We start from the raw sequence: 17,772 nt of genomic DNA on the forward strand, positions 1-17,772 counted from the left end.
CTTCTAGCCGTCACATTGATTTGATTATAGAAAAGGTGACTGATACAATCCTACAAGAATAAACATGAAGATAAAAATATATCCATTGCAAGGAACTGAATAGTTTTAAGACCGTCCAAAGCTACCACTCTATATAACATCACTGTACATTATGTTGTACTTAACAGAACACAAAAAAGCCAAACCATCCCGCAAATAATGGTCATTGTGAATGGAAAAGGGTTATGTTGCTAAGCAATAAAGAGGACACAAAGTAACAGAAGTAACGATGTGTTTTAGAAGACTGACATCCAAGTTATTAGGAACTTTTCCTAAATGGGATATTCCCATCATGCTGATTATCACACATGTATTTTTAGCTCTGTTACAATAAATCTTTTTGCAACCTAGAAATAAGTGTTACACATGGAATAAGTGGTTTGAAGAAACAATCTTTTATTTAAACACTTTGCATAGCAATTCTCATAAAAACCCTCCCCACAAACGTACATTTGTCCTTGTTATTTAACATATGTTGATGTTAAACTCCGAATGGTCTCCATTCATTACATAAGTCACACTAACAGATGGAGGCACTTTTTATAAATACAGATAATTAGCACAATAATGTGGGCGAAAATGAACCATTACCTAAATAGCAAGTAACATCAATAGCGGTGTTTGGCAGATGATACAAGACAAGCAGCTCTTTAGAATAATGATAGGAAAGCTATGTAGCCGTGTTTATTCAGTGGTAAAAATATATTCCAGGAGCAAACGGCTTCCTGTCTGACCTTTTAATAAGCAATATAGAGATGGTGTGGCCCATCTCCATGAGCTACACGTCATCTAAACATGGCATGGTTAATAGGGCAACACGAGTCTCTGCTGGTGCAATAATTGGATCTCTTGTAAAACATGGGGACCTAGTTTATGGTAAATAAGTGTTAAATGCATTAACTATAACTGTGTTTACAATCTACACCAAAAATTGTATTATGCTATTGTACTACATCAAAAGGATTAAGAAATTAACTCGTATAAAAAAAAAAAGCCACTAATGCATGTCTCTACAGCAATACATACAGTGAATGATATAGGTGTAAAAAAAAGATACATATGTAGTATAGCAGAGAAAAAAACAGGTCAATACTTAATATAAATAATGTGTGCTTCTTACAAGGAAAATGCACTGTTTCCCTTTCTTGGTAAAGTACCATTAATATTGTAATGTATTTAGTTTGATTCCCAAATTAACAAAAATGATGATTTCCCTAGTGTAGTGGTTTGTTTGTTTTTTAAGCAATAGTTTGTGCACCATCCGAAAAGCAAAAAGAACAAAAAAGTTAAATACTATGGTATAAGTTTCCTGATGAATCTGTATTCTATTTTGTTCACACCAGATGGCAGCAGATTCTTTAGAAGAAAAACAGTTTTTTGGCAAATCCATTTTCTATGGTTGTTACCATGCAGTGTGAACGAAGCATTAACACTCCATTTTTAACATAATGGACACTTCAGTAACACCAGTACTGGGGTCATCTAATTCTATCTAGCATCTTGCATCATTTTAGTGACTGTGTCCTTATCACATCAAAGCAATCTCCCTCTTACTTGCAGTAATCAGGAGGGTTCGGAGAACATCTATGACTATGAGAAATTTCTAAATGAAAATCTATGGATTTATTTATTTGTGGTTATGTTTTATAAACTGGCAGTGATGTTTCACTAGAGGTAGTTAACTACAAGAGTTGTTGCTGTATGTAGTTTATTGTATTAATTTATATTTTTTCGTTTAGTGGGTCATTGACTAAATTACAAAAACAATTAAACTACCACTGGCTCAGAGGGCTGGTGGCCATCCTAGGCTCAAGAAGCAAAATCTGGTCTGGGTTTAGGTCAATTAGTCCTCCTGTCCACCCCGGTATTAGTCACTGCCTGCTCAAACCTACATCTATGAAGAGCTATTTATCAACACAAATATCTTCTCCTAAAACAGACAACACAGTATGGCACAACTCTGAGGAATAGTGATTGACAGCTGTGTGAGTTAGTGTTCCATAGAAGCCAATGCTTTTTATTTTTCATTAATAGAACATATTCACACTTGGCACGTTCAATGTTCTAACCTATGCTACATTTTGGTTTCTTTCATCATCAGAGAGTTACTGTGGGCAAATGTTCACTGAGGGAAACCACACCTAATTACCACTTGGCTCTATAGAATATGTATGCTAATACTGTTCATTAAGCCAAAACTATGCAAAAAGTAATAGTTGTGGCCTACATATTTAAACTCTAATCCCTGCTGGGAGTGCCTATGGCAACATGGAGGCATGCAACTTCCCATATATTCATTCTGTAAACCGAATCCATTCATAGCACATGTCCATCATCTTCACTTTCATCACACACTTACGGATTTAAATTTAGGCTATTTCAGAAATTTTGAATTATACATTAATTAAAATTCCTACACTATACTTGTCCACACTACTGACTTTGTGCGTGGTAGTCTGCTTTTACATACCTCTAAAAACAGCCTGCAGTTCTTTTTGGGTTGTTACATTAAACAACACACATGACGCCTTTTACCAACCCTATCCCTCATTGTTATGAGTTACACGGTCAGAGGCCACCCTCTAAGAAACTGAGGTCAACACATTCCTGACTATCGCAAAGTTACAGACCACCTTCTGAGACTCATAGCAGATATTACTGTAAATCTAAGTATAGTTCACAGATAATAAACCACTTGGAACTTTAGAAAGTCCTCAAGGATATACTTGAAGAAGGAGAGCAAAGGTCATCTTTTTTCAGTCGTTTAAATGTCACGCAATGCATGGTAAATACTTGCAAGCAAACAATTCAGGGTGTGTACATATACAAGCAGAAGGAGATTGACAGTCCATAATGTGTACAGCCAAGCAAACTATTTAGAACAGAAAATGCAATGCTTGTCATGGTTGTACAATTGACTACAGGAACCATGTATACAGTGAACTTTCAGCGCTGACCAGGAAGAACAAAACCAAAAATCCCTATAAACGCCAATATTCAACAGTTGCATCGGCTAAAACATTTAAAAAGATATCGTATGCAGAAAGCAAGACTTAATGTTATAAAATGTCTTTGGCATTTAACTTTTTTCAATGCTGGTGAATCAATCTGTTTCACAATAATGACACATAAAAACATACTCTTGGTGTCGGAAGCACTGCAACATAAAAGCATTTCACACTTGTATTCTACACAGGTGAGACCAAAAATTTGTGTATTGTGTTTTTGTTTTGTTTTGTAGTAGGACATTGGGTAAACTTAAGAACAACCTTGTTTATACAGCAGAACTGTGAGTGATATTTATTGTGCAAGGAATACATCAAGTTTATTCCTCCTATGCTATATATCTTTTCTGCTTATACAAATGGTTAATATGCAGTTTAACATGTCCCTATCAGTTTAGCTGAAGGCGTGTTCAATTTGTTACATGATGTGGACGTTGCCAGGCGTCATCTGAGGCTTTCGAGGTTTACACAAAGGTCACGCTTGTCCAATCTACAGGTCGTCGCTCTCCACCAGTGCCGGCTGCAAGTGCACAGGGTTGGCCTCTGGCAGGAAAGCTGCTTTGATATCCAGCCCTTGATCAGAAAGTGCTGCGTATCGACTGGCTGAAGGCCTAACCTTTCTTGATTTAGGAGCTTGCTGTTGCCATTGAGCTAAAATAAATAAATAAAAAGTGAATATAGTTAACTGATAAGTGAAATTTAAGGCTAATTAGGACCCTGCATTATACATATTTTATATACTTCTCGAGGTCCATCACTAAACAAAAAAATTCACAATTTACAAGGGAAATAAATGTTTTATGTAGCCAATAAAAAAAAAAAAAAAAAACAGCTTAAAATACTCTGGTTAATTCCCCACAATTCCATGTTTAGTAAGTAAACCCTATAGAAAATTCCATTATTAAAAACAGTTGTCCACATTTAATGGCTTATTCACTAAATTATTTGCTTTGGTTTATCACGAACAGAGTTTATTAGGCCAACTAGATTAACAGAAAGTTATTTCAAAGATGACACAGCATGAAGTCTGGCAGAATAGCTATGGCTACGTCTGTAAATATCACAATTTGAACTACCCTGCCCAAAAATATAACTTTCTAGATGTAGCCTACCATTTTATCTCTTAAGAATAATATATTTGTTGCCATAATGATACCATCAGTTCCTAGAGATTCTATTTTTTTTTTCTGGACATGGCATCTCTTGCTTATTTAACATTGAAAACAAATCCCTCTGTTGTTAACCTCCCTGGCGGTATGATTATGTCAGGAATTTTGTACCAAAAGCGGTACCATTTTTTTGCATTTGAATTACCCGCCCAGTTCCGCCTCCATGTCAGGCATGTCAATCAAATTTTAATTAATCAAATCACATAATTACGTTAAAAGATTATTTAAATATACATGTAGAATTTAAATATATATGCATTTATAGGTATTTAAATTCTACGTGTATACTAATGTAATTTTTAATGTAATTATATGTATTTATCTCTATATATATATTTGCGGTTATTTGTATTTTATATATATATATATATATATATATATAGATATATATAGAATGTCATTCTAAGTGTATTTTGTTACCGATATATATATATTAATAACAAAATACAGTTAGAATGAAATTACATATGCATATATAATTTATATTAAATTTTGTTTCAATATTTTATTTATTTATTTTATTATTTTATTTATTTATTATTTTAATTATACGTATTTACATATAATATATATATGTACATCTATTATATATATAATATATATACATATTATATATATGTAACGTCATTCTAAGTGTATTTTAATATTAATATATATACTTATATTAATATTAAAATACACTTTGTATGACGTTACATATATATAATATGTATATATATTATTATATAATATATATACATATTATATATATATATATATATAAAAATATATTTAATTTATTTTTACACTTGTCTTTTATTTATTTTTTTATACTTCCCACCAGCAGGGGGACTGTCTGATATTTCAAACAGTCCCCCTGCTGGCAGATCCACAGCCAGCTATAGAGGGCCATGTGATCGCTCTTTGAGAGCGATCACATGGCCCCCGGGGGCCTGATTTGCCGTGGGAGGGCTGCCTGGGCTGTGAGGCAGTCCTCCCGAAGCGGATCGCGGCGGAGGTAAGTACATCTTATCTACCCCGAGCGTGACTCGGGGTTACCGCTTCTGGCAGCGAAAATTAACCCCGAGTCACGCTCGGGAATACCGCTAGGGAGGTTAAATGAGTGTTAGGATTACATAAATGTGATTAGTTGATAAAGGGGTGGTTCCCAACCCAGTCCTCAAGGCATACCAATAGTTCAGTATCACCTTTGGAACAGAACAGTGACATCACTAAATCCTGGTATGTTAGTGTGCTTTGAATACAGTGTTTGGAACCACTGGCTTAAAGTGTTAAAATACAAATAATACACGTGACTGATGTAAAACAGGCACAGAGAGTTTTAGAGGATGAATAGCCCAATGCTCTCAGGCTATTACAGATTTGTACTTTGCATATGGGTGCCAAAAAGATCCAAATTATGTGTGTGCCAGACCACTTAAAATTTCTCACATATTCTTCGGTCTTCTTTTAAAAATATTTCAAAAAGTTTGCAAATTGCATTACAATTCGGTAAAGTCCTGGCACAACTAGGGCACACAGCAAATGGGCAGAAGAAACAAACATTGTTTCACTTCTCCTCCTCTCTGTATGATTTATGTACACTGCAAAGGACAGAGTTTAGAACATTCATTAACAGGAAGTCAAGTTAAAAGCGCCCCTTGGCAGACTAAAGAGGTGTGGCTTTCGACTTTCAATTTTACTTCTCACACTTCAGAAATGCAATACAGAGAATATGTAAACAGAATATAAATCATGGCAAGTTACCATTCCCTTTAAGAACTCCATCATCTACTTTTTGTGGTGTAAAAACGATCATATAAAACTAGAGGGTTTTTTGCGCTTGCATACAACTCAAAAAAAAACAAACCCTTGTAACCCTGGTCAATACAGGAGCAAGATAATCTCTGAAATTCAATTTTACGTTTTTTCTCGATCACCAGCAATTGTGAACATTGAACAGGAGGTATATTTTTAGAAACTTACTGTGTACATCAAGTCTTGCAGTACAAGACACAATACCAGCCTCGTTTTTTGCTGAAACCGTATACCAGCCAGCATCTTCTTTTGTTGCACCTTGGATTAGTAGGCATAGATAACCATAGTTGTCTTGATGCATACTGTCAAGAGACAATTACTGTATAAATACACACATAATAACTGTATAAATACACAAATAATAAAATAGTTCATATATAGGAAAATAATGTGTGTGGGGGAAGCAAAAGCACTGCCTTCAAATTCATAGAATTACGAGCTGATGTTGACCTAGTGTGGAAGAGGAAGATTCAAAATCAGTTATGCAAGGAAAAAGATGGATGGACTAAAGATGATCCAGATTACAAGTAGAGAGGTATTCCCTCTGCCCTGAACATACTGAGTTGTATAATGTTGGTATGGAACAGAGCCCTGCAGTCTGTTGTACAGAAAAGTACTTGAAAGTGTATATACTTTTTTTTTATTTTTAGCAATATATATTTAGTAAATAGTCCCCTGTCTATACTTTTCAAATATAGAAGGAACATTAATGGGGCAATTCCTACAGCAGAATACACTTGTTTTCAGAAATTTTCGAAATTGACTCATAAATTGTTTTGCTCATGAGTGTGGGCACTGTATTTAGACGTTTCAATTTTTTTACGGTTGCATTTTTATCTTTCTTTTAACCATAGTTATTATGTGCATTTATTTATTTTTATGACTTTTGAAAGGGAAGTTAAGCTGCTGTGGCGTACTGAGTGATCATGCTAAACGCATATACGAGTGGGTTATGGGTGTGATAGTATTTTGTTAGAATTTAAATACCAACCTAACTCTGTCTGTGTTGTAAGTGAGGGAATCATTCTCCTTCTTCCAGAAGATCTGGGGTGGAGGCATTGCAGACACGCGGCACTCCAGTCTTACAGGGTATCCCTCAGCTACTCCTGTGTTCTGCAGCTTTTCTACAAACACGGGTGGCTTGTGGGCATCCTTAGCTGAAGGAGACAAGGTACAATTATATCTGCTGAGAAGAAATGGCAATAAGATCATATTTCTCTGCTTAGTTTTACATAAAGAACTGTAATCATGCGAAACTTGATATAAAGGGATTTGCAAAAGAAAAATTTTTAAAAAATGGTTCTGCAGTTATACCCAACTTAAAACATTCAAACTAACTCCGCCTATCCTACGGATTTTAGGGGGAAAAAAACAACAGAAAAAAACCAGCAAGATACAATAAACTAAAGATGGACCTCCAATAAACACAAAACCATCCGTCAAATTAAGTTTAAAAATAAGTCTTCCTTATTTTATCCTATATTAAAATCTCTCTCTCTCTCTTGCCTATTGACCGCTCCATGCAAGCAGTTCTCAAACAGAAGATGATATTTCACCAATTTCCTTTGAGGAAATAGGTAAGAAATCGCTAATTAGATGCTATCTTTTTGGTGGTTTTTTTTCTTTGGGGATTAAGAAGGATTTCACTGCAATACTAATAGTAGAAATGTAGAGTGTGTTTGAATGTATTATGATTTAAAGAGATCACTATGAAAAAGAAATGACATAAATACATAGTGTCAGGAATGCTATAGTTCTAAAATAACAGCTTAGGTGCCCAGCCCCCTGTCAGCAAAGTAACAGGTGAGTTTAATCACCTTTTCCCAGTGCCGCACAGGTCAGTAGCAGCTGGCTCCAACCCCAAACTTGATGATCTCAGCTAATCCAATGGGAGGCCATCACACATGTGCGCCAAATCTTCGCACTGTGCCAATCAGCATCTCCTCAGAGAGATGCATTAAATCAATGAATCTCTATGAGGAACGTTAATTGTTGTGCTGAACGTCAGGAAGCACCTCCAGTGGCAGTTTGAAGAGTGTTGTAATGTAAACACTGCCTTTTTATTAAATTTAAAAAAACAAACTGTGTTTACATTAAAAAGCCTGCAGGGACACGCTATAGACACCATAACAAATACATTAAGCTGTAGTTGTTCCGGTGACTATAGTGTCTCTTTAAAGTCTCTCCAGGAACATACATTATGCTTTTAAAAGTGCCATTCACTATGTTACAGTGTACAGATTATGTAACAGAATGATACAGTGTGAATATACTTTTCAAAGAGCAACTTTTCTACAATGTATTAAGTTCAATATGTTCAGCTTGCTATAATTTTTCAGTTAATTTAATTGAACCAATTAGTCGGCAGTGCTTTTAAAAGATATCCTTGTATTAATAGTGATATTCATAGGACTAAGTACTCTATAGCATGAATATAGGCGTATTATTTTTAACCCCTTAAAAAGGACACTATAGCATTATACAAATCTATATTCCTAATGCCTTTACGTCCCTCTCCCTAACTCTAACTAGGTCCACTCTCCGGCGCAAAACATTTGTTTTAAAGAGAATTCGGTTTTACTCGCTTTATTCCAGTACTGAGGCTCCCTCAACGCGGTTGACCTCTCCTCCACCTCACGTCACGAAGGAGGAATCTGAGAGGATTTTGTGTAAATGGTTTTTTTTTTTTACTTTTTTTGTATAAAGAGTGAATCAAAAGACCTTTTTCAGTCATTGAGTTTGGTGGATATTGTGTTTAGAAAACGCCCAATCCCTATACAAATATATTTTGTGATATTTTTTCACAATCTTTCACCATATACATACTGTATACAAACATACATATGACAACAGACAGGAAAAAAAATAATCAGCTTGGCTGAGGCACCAACCTTATCTTTTAAAGGAAAGTGACTGAATGGATAATACAGACATTTGAATTTCCTTTCACACTGTAGATACAGTACATACCTGTTTCTTTTTATATATATATACTACAAGGCTATAAATGGATCATCACACATTGTGTCCCGATATAGCTGCTTTGATTGTGTACAGATCTAATGTTATGTGTTGTATTGCTAAGAAAATGTGCAACCGTTTTTTGTTTTTTTTTAACTTGACCAATGAAAAATACTTTGTTATTTCAATTTATTTTGTATATATATATAAATTTTTCCACTGAATCTGCCATTGTGAGCTTAGTATGTATTGGTGGCTCTAACATAAGATTTACACCTGCCTGTCACCAATACAAGGCACAGCTTCAAAAACAAATAAATATAATGCATGTGCATAAGTGAATATGCTTGCTTCCTTTTAAATATGGACATTGTTTTCTTCACATTAAAGGGACACTAAATTCACTAAAACAACTTTGGCTTAATTAAGCACTTTTGGTGTTTAGATTATGCCCCTGCAGTCTCACTGCTCAATTCTCTGCCATTTAGGAGTTTAAGAACGATGTTTATGCAGTCCTAGTCACACCTCCCTGTGTGTGACTTGCTTAGTCTTTTTAAACACTTCCTGTAAGAGTCATCTAATGTTTATACTTTCTCTTTTGCAAATTCTGTTTAATTTATAATTTTATAATAAGTGCTCTATTCGTAGATTGCTAGACCCTGCTATAGCCTACTGTATGTAATTAAAGTTCAATTTACAGAACAGGAGATACAAACTTTTAAAGTAAGTTACATATGATTGAAAGTGAAACCATTTTGTTTTCATACAGTCTGTGTCAGATTCACAGATTCACAGCCAGGGGAGGCGCGGCTCTGTCTGCATAAACAGAAACTAAAGGGATTTAACCCCTAAACGGCAGAGCATTGAAACTTCAGAGGCATGATCTATACACAAAAACTGCTTTATAAAGCTAATGTTGTTTTGGTGATTATAGTGTCCCTGTAAGAGAAGATGTCTCAGACACTGAATGACCTATTATCTGAAGTAGCTTCATGTATCATATACGTCTTGGGTAGCACAATCAGCTATTTTAGTGGAACTCTCTGAAGTCTCTCACTGTATGGACTGGAGACAAATACTATTGGCTGATGTATTTTAGTGTTTCTAGGCTTTTCAGATAACTTTATTTTGCACCATTTGTATTTTTTATTACGTGTTATTTGATATGAGAAACCAGTTTTTGCTAAAAGAACCACTATGGCGTTATTAGTACAAACCCGTATGCCCCTGTCCCTAGTTGTATTAAGGTACAATACATTGTATTGCTTGCCATGAAAATTAATTAACAAATTATTATATTTACTTACCTTTTTCCAGGGCCACTCCGTCTCCCATGACTCCATCAAGGTGGCATGACCTCCACCGCGATAGTCAAATTCAACAGATTCATGCTTCCCCACAGGAAAGCATTGTACGCTATGCTTTCCTATGGGCTTCCACGGCATGTGACAGAAATTCACTCTTTATGGCAGCCACAAAAGGTGGATCAAACCGCTCAATGTAAACAATGCAGTTCTGAAAAAAAACTGCATTGGTTTACATTGAAGGGTTAAGAGGACAAGAACACTGCACCAAAACACTTCATTGAGGTAAAGTGGTCTGGGTGACTATAATGTCACTTTAACCTTTGTCTACACATGCCCAAATTATGTCTATTCATCACGTGGTGATGCAGGGCCACACTGATTTGCTGAGAGCACTCTGATGACATTCTCACACAATGGGCCTGGTCCTGCATGACCCTGCTTTGCTCTATAGATTCTCTAGCTGGGAAGAAACAGGGAATGTGGCTGTGGGCTCCCGGCAGGACCCAGGTAAGTTGTCAAATCATGCTAAAACAGTTTGACTTCTTCCCATAGGATGGAGCCAGGGCATTCGTAGCCCCATAACAGTTGACTGTGATGGTTGTGGTATCTGGAGTGTTCCTTTAACCTGGTGTTATACATAGCCAGTGATTACACTGAAATAAAGTTATGGCACAATTTTTCTAAATTATGATAATTTACATACATTTCATGGGATTACTGCCTCAAAATCTACATACTTTAATGATCAAATACTCCAAACACCAAAAATATATTTCTGTGAGGATCATATGTTTGTCCCTTTTTTCCACAGGGCAAGAATATCCATACCACTGCTTCTAGTTACACTAAGCCAAGCTCAGTCTGTACTCATTTCATTAGAATTAGGACAGTTCTGAACCTCAGCAAGGCATTCTAAACAGAAAGGAAACACTGCCAACAGCTACTTCAAACAGATGACAAGCAGATCAAGCACAGCACTTTCCAGCCTGTATGTGAATTGGACATTGCCAAAAAAGGTCTTGAGGTTCTTCTTATAAGCAGAACACTGCAGGGAACTATTCCTCTCCAGATCCGGATACATTTTTCATACAACCAGAAGTCATAAAACAAATGCACTAAAATAGCTGTGAGATCTATAGTGTGTGCCAGAGAGTAACAGGTAGTCCCCAAACCTCCCTCCTGACATTACCTTAGTAGCAATAAAAAACAGTCTAACTCCCAGATCACATTACTATGGCAATAACATGCTCACAGGGTATAGATATCTTACTGAAAAATGGGAAAATTCTTATAACAACTTTTTGTCTCAGTTTTTGGAATGATTGTTGGCACACCCTACAAATGAAAGGCTAATGGGTACATTTACTAATGAGTAGGAAAACAAAACTTCTGTTACTGTTATTCTTTGGAGTCTACCGTAATTCTCTCCTTCCGTTTTCTAATTACATTAGTTTACTAAGATAGGAATTTAGATTGTAAGATATAGGAACAGACTATAAGTACACCACAAAAAAAACAAAAACACACAATTATAAGAGAACATAACATTTACATTTCCCAAACCGTTGGTGCAGAAAAGACTGTCACTAAAGTAAGTAATCCGATATTAACCTTTATATTAAAAGGAAAAATATAACAAAAAAATATATATATTTCAAGATAATGCGTTCCTTACTAGTTTTAAATGTAAGTTTAACCCCTTAAGGACCAAACTTCTGGAATAAAAGGGAATCATGACATGTCAGGCACGTCATGTGTCCTTAAGGGGTTAAGGTTTGTTTTTGGAGGGAGGTGTTTTTTTTTTTATATAAGGAGGGGGCTCCTTATATACAAAAAAACAACACCTCCCTCCAAAAGCAAAATAACGTTCCTGAAATCCTGCACTATGTGCTGCAACCTGATCATCACTCTTGGATTTTGGACCCATGGCTCATGCGCAGACAACTGTCATAATCAAACAACCCAGTGTAATCTCACAAAGAAGCACTGGATCCCATTCTTCTTGATAAGAAGCATTAACTGCATTTGGTGATGTTGAACATAAAGACATTTGAAATAGTAGAAAAGGAGCCACTAAAGAAGTGTTTTTAGCTAGATGTAAACATTGTGGATTCTCTAAAAAGGCCAAGTTACACAATGCCAGAGAAAAAGGCCAGAATATTTACAATCTATGAACCAAAAGCACTTCATTAAGATGTAGTGGTTTTGGTGCTTAAAGTCCACTTTAATGAAGAGTAAAGCAAAAGCTCTATATATCATGCTAATTTGTTTAAAAGGTTCAGTAATTTAAAATATTAATACATTATTCATCCTAACATTCTATGGTTTCATTTACACATTTCAAGATTTGAGCTTTAATGATCACTGTGAGTTATTTTAGTTTGTTAACACAGCCTGTTTCTACATGGACTGTGTGGCGATCACCACTTAAACTACCAAAAAGATTGTATCACTTTTCTGTCCCTGTCTATATAAACCCAGCAGACACATATTCCCTGCCTATTCGCAAGCTATTCCCCGAACGGCAACATCCCGAACGTGTCAGCGGGACTTCTATGAGTTCACCCTGGAACTCAAGCTCAGCCACACAGACCACCTTGTCCTGGCTAACTTGCCATTCATTTTTCACCCCTTCTCCGATATCCCAGAAGAACACTTTTTGAAGGGGAGCTGCAAGGTTGGGAGAGGAACAATCACTACCTATGAGCCTGGGGGAGCCTCCCTTCCACAGTCGCCCAGAGACTCCGTTAAAGGACCGACCAATACCTGTAACTGACGAACTGTTTTTGGCAGGAGACCACGCTAACTGTTGGTCTAAACTTTAACAGGGTGGCATTTCCTCAAAACCCCACAGATCAGAGCGCTATTTGGACAGATTGGGCGCTCCATTGAGAGCAATCTGAGGTTATAAAACTTGTGGGGGTTCATAACTATTTTCAATGTGTTTTCAGGGTTTTATTGTATTCGGCTCTCTTTATCTGGGAGATACTTATCTTACCAGTCTTTGATTAAATTATCTCCCAGATACTGAAACGCATGGGCGGGATCACTGCGTAAAAGAACAGAGAACCATGCTGGGGGGTCTGAGCATAAAAGGCTGCATTCTGAGCAATAAAATCAGATTACTCCCAGAACTATGTCTCGTCTGGTTACTGGGGGAAACAGAGCTATATTTACTAACATTTTCAGTCTGGCTGAGAGGCGAGTTTAGCTGAGGTAACCAGTCGGGTTACCGGTGGTCCACTACAGACTAATATCCATACACACTGTACAATGTACCAATAGCACAAGCATTAAATCATATGGAGCTTCATTTTCCAAAATTGTATCCCAAATTGTGATATATAAATATCGCCTGAATCCCACTGCTTTGGGATACATCTCTCTGTCTCACAAAGCCATTCAAAGATTGGGTTATATTACCAAGACACATACCTGCAACAATGAGTTCTAAGCTGAATGAATTTTCTCCAGCACGGTTCGTGGCAATGCAGGTATATATTCCAGCATCTCTTGTGGTCACGGGCTCAATGACCAATGAATGAACTCCATTCTCACGCACTAACATTTTGTGAGAGTTATCTGGACGGACAGGTCTTCCATTTAACTGCCAACTTAGATCAGGTGTTGGGAGTCCACTGACCTATAATTTATGAGAGATATAAAATATTAGCATTTTTTTTCCAGTCATTATTTTCCAGGATTCCTATAAGTTTTTGGACAAATGGACTATGGAAGAAGTGAATGACCATTATATTTTAACCCAAATTCCACCTTGGTTTTACTAGAACAGGTGTTATTAGGCCAGGTTTATTGAATTAGCACCTTAGGATCCAATAAAAATAATAATAAAAAAAACTGAACGAGGGAAAGGACATGTTCTGTTGACCCACAACTAATTATTTCTAAAAGGAGAGTATGGTTTGTTGTCACATGCTGTGAGTTGACAAATAAACTTGGTTTAGGCTAAAATCTTTGAAAGAAATACATCTGTTGGCCTAATTTTTATAGGTTAGTTAATGCTGTAATAAAGGTTCTCAGGCATCTCAGCTTCATAGAATTGCAAGCACAATAATGATTGGTTGTAAGTCAATCTTGTATATAAAAAGGCACATTTAAAATAAGTCTAAATATTTATGTCATCTATGAACAATGGCTAATTTTATTATTCCATGATGTATAGCAGAATAGGCTGTTCGTTCATATTCACAGGCACTCTTCTAGTCAGTGACCATTATTTGAATTGGAGCTGTATCCTGACTGGGTGACTCCACCAAGCAGCCAACCTGGAAACAGGTCAAAAATGATTTTTTCTTCTGTTGCCCTTTGAGATCTCATTATCTGATGAGTCTAAAATGCAAGACATTTCACTGCTAACATTTACTTAAAGGGAACCAGCACCAAAACCCTAAATACTAATAAGGGGGGGACCTAATGTCCTCCCCCCTGGCCCCCACCCCTGAGCGGCGGGTGGGGGCCCTAAAAACTAATAAGGGGGGGACCTAATGTCCTCCCCCCTGAGCGATGGGTGGGGGCCCTAAACTAGAATAAGGGGGGGGTGGGACCTAGTGTCCTCCCCCCTGGCCCTCACCCCTCAGCGGCGGGTGGGGGCCCTAAATACTAATAAGGGGGGGACCTAATGTCCTCCCCCCTGAGCAGCGGGTGGGGGCCCTAAATACTAATAAGGGGGGGGACCTAAGGTCCTCCCCCTTGGCCCGCACCCCTGAGCGGCGTGTGGGGGCCCTAAATACTAATAAGGGGGGGGACCTAGTGTCCTCCCCCCTGGCCCTCACCCCTCAGCGGCGGGTGGGGGCCCTAAATACTAATAAGGGGGGGACCTAATGTCCTCCCCCCTGAGCAGCGGGTGGGGGCCCTAAATACTAATAAGGGGGGGGACCTAAGGTCCTCCCCCTTGGTCCGCACCCCTGAGCGGCGTGTGGGGGCCCTAAATACTAATAAGGGGGGGTACCTAATGTCCTCCCCCCTTGCCCCCACCCCTGAGCGGCGGGTGGGGGCCCTGAGCTCAGGGGTGGGGGCCGGGAGGCACTATTTTTTTATTTTTTTTTAAACAGTGAGCAGTCACAGGCTGCTCACTGTTTACTAGACATGCCCCTACTCACGGTATAGCAAGTAGGGGCAAAATTTACTAATACCAAGTAATTTTTACTTAGTATTCGTAAATTTGGCTGAAAGACCAATTTAGGTCTTTCAGCCTTTTGGTATATAACTCCCTGATACCGTAGGAATTAGGAAGTTATCTACCAAGCGGCTGCAAGAGAAGTCCCAAGGTACCGAAATGCCGAAGTTCCGAAGTCCCAAATTTCGGAATGCAGAACCGAACCAAATTTTGTCCCATGCACATGCCTACTTGTCACTCACCGTTCACGCACTGTTTTTACATTATTTCATATAGACGCTGTTGCACTAAATTAAGAAATGACCCTTCCTTTACATCAGTTTCAAACACTAACCAATTTTACCATTTACTGCTGCTGAGAGTTCCTTTAGAACATGACATTAAGCGGCTTTAAGTGACAAAGGGCAACAACAGCTAATTTGTCTTTCAACACAGTCCAGCTATATTACCTGGTATCATATTAAGCATGGTATAAGCTTTGTTCGAGTTTCCTTTCCCATGGGAAGTTTTCAAGAGAGGAAGAAATGTGAAACAATTATCCCTTTGAAGCATTACCTCATTGTACATGTGCCAATAATCTCTAAATTGCATTCCTCTGATGTTTAGTTTCTAAATTCCTCCTACGTTGTATTAAAATGCGTTGAGCCATCATATGACATTCTATGCCACCGGCCACGTTTAAGCTTTAAGACAAATAAAGGCAGACGGTCACCTATTGTGCAAATCACACTTCTCTAAACACAGGAGTGAAGATTAACTTGGAAAAACTGTGAGATGCACCATGGTTGCCAAGAAATGATGTTCTGTATAGATAATTCTGGAAAATAGCTGTAGTTATTAATTGTAGTTGCCCTTTTGCCTAGCCTAGAAGGTGATGTATTAGACTAGCATGACAAAATTATAGCACTCATTCATGCTAATCATTCTGAACAGAATTCTAAATGTAGCTTCCATTAACTGATGTGCAAATTAGAACAGTTTATGAGTAACATTGTTTCCCCTTCTTCCAAAACATTTTCATAGTATAGGGAGAATGTAAACTGAATTTAGCTGACACTTTTTTTCCCCTCCCAATAATTTTTTTTTTTTTTTTTTTAAATCACTCATTAAAGGACCACTTCAGCTCAATGAAGTGGTCTGGTTGCCAGGTCCCCCTAGTTTTAACTCTGCAGCTGAAAAATAGCAGTTATAGACAAACTGCTATGTTTTCACTGCAGGGTTAATCCAGCCTCTAGTGGCTGTCTCCCTGACAGCCACTAGAGGGCGCTTCTGCGATCTACACGGAGTAAATCGCACTTATCTGACGTCCTCACGGAGTCCAGCGTCAAATAAGATCCCCATGCTTTCCTATGGGTAGGTTTGAATGCACGCGCGCCTCTGGCTGCGTATGTGCATTCTGTTCCACTCGGAAGCGGTCGGCGGCGGGGGAGGAGAGGTCACCAACGGCGAGGGAGCTCTCTAAGAGCCTATAGTGCCAGGAAAACGGGTTTGGTTTCCTGGCACTATAGGATCCCTTTAACCCCTTAAGGACACATGACATGTGTGACATGTCATGATTCCCTTTTATTTCAGAAGTTTGGTCCTTAAGGGGTTAAAGACAGAGGTGTTTTTTTATGTGAATATTCTCTATCCCTTGTTAATAAGGTTATAAAAAAAATAATTGTGGTCCAGAAATGTAACATATGTCACAGATAGTGCTTTTCTAGCTTACTACAAATCATCTTAAGTATTTTATAAGTATAAAGAGTACAACATTCTTAACTATAATCTGGTGCCTGATGAGCTTCGGGGGAGAAGACACCTACCTTGCAGTCCATTCTGCAGAGTTTTCCTTCTTGAACAATCAGATCTCCTGGAGCCTGCAGAAAGTGAGGGCGGAAAAATCTCTCTTGGATGGGTTCATTTTCATCTCCACTGTCTCTTGACCGAGATCGAGGTCTAGAAAACATGAGTTTTGTTTATACTGAAATAATCCTATATGTATTTGAATATGTAAGCAGCGTAATAATATGATGATTAACCAGTCTAAGTGTAAGAGCAAACAATTGAAACAAAGGCTTTTCATTATTAAATAGTTTTTATCGTCATTAACTGGTGTACAAACATTCTGTATGTACATGTGCATTTATATAAGTAAACTGCATTAAAACTGTAATTTATTAAAGACAACCATATAAAACAGCAAGGAAAATAAAAAGGTAAATCTTTAAGACAAAAAAAAAACAGCGATCGTCAAATGATTTGAAGAAAATGGCATTTAATACTGAGGCCAAGGTTGGCCATACAAACAGAGAACATGTTCATTCAAGTTCCATATCTAGACAAAGTGTCCACTGATTACCGCTGTTTGGAAGCTA

At 37.5% G+C, this 17,772-nt stretch overlaps 1 protein-coding gene across 3 annotated transcripts in view; it reads right to left on the bottom strand.

The window, feature by feature from the left end:
* Nucleotides 1-415: 415 nt before the first annotated feature.
* Nucleotides 416-17,772, bottom strand: part of PALLD (palladin, cytoskeletal associated protein) — a 359,849-nt gene continuing 342,492 nt past the window's right edge. For all 3 annotated transcript variants that reach the window (XM_063458193.1, XM_063458192.1, XM_063458194.1), the window contains 5 exons: nt 17,221-17,353; nt 13,714-13,921; nt 7,002-7,167; nt 6,179-6,312; nt 416-3,695 (listed from right to left, as the gene is read on the bottom strand). In XM_063458193.1, coding sequence (XP_063314263.1) covers nt 3,535-3,695; nt 6,179-6,312; nt 7,002-7,167; nt 13,714-13,921; nt 17,221-17,353 — 802 coding nt within the window. In that variant the 3' untranslated portion in view covers nt 416-3,534. The remainder of the gene's footprint in view (nt 3,696-6,178; nt 6,313-7,001; nt 7,168-13,713; nt 13,922-17,220; nt 17,354-17,772) is intronic.

Source organism: Pelobates fuscus, chromosome 6 (genome assembly GCF_036172605.1).
Source record: "Pelobates fuscus isolate aPelFus1 chromosome 6, aPelFus1.pri, whole genome shotgun sequence".
Taxonomy (NCBI): Eukaryota; Metazoa; Chordata; class Amphibia; order Anura; family Pelobatidae; genus Pelobates; species Pelobates fuscus.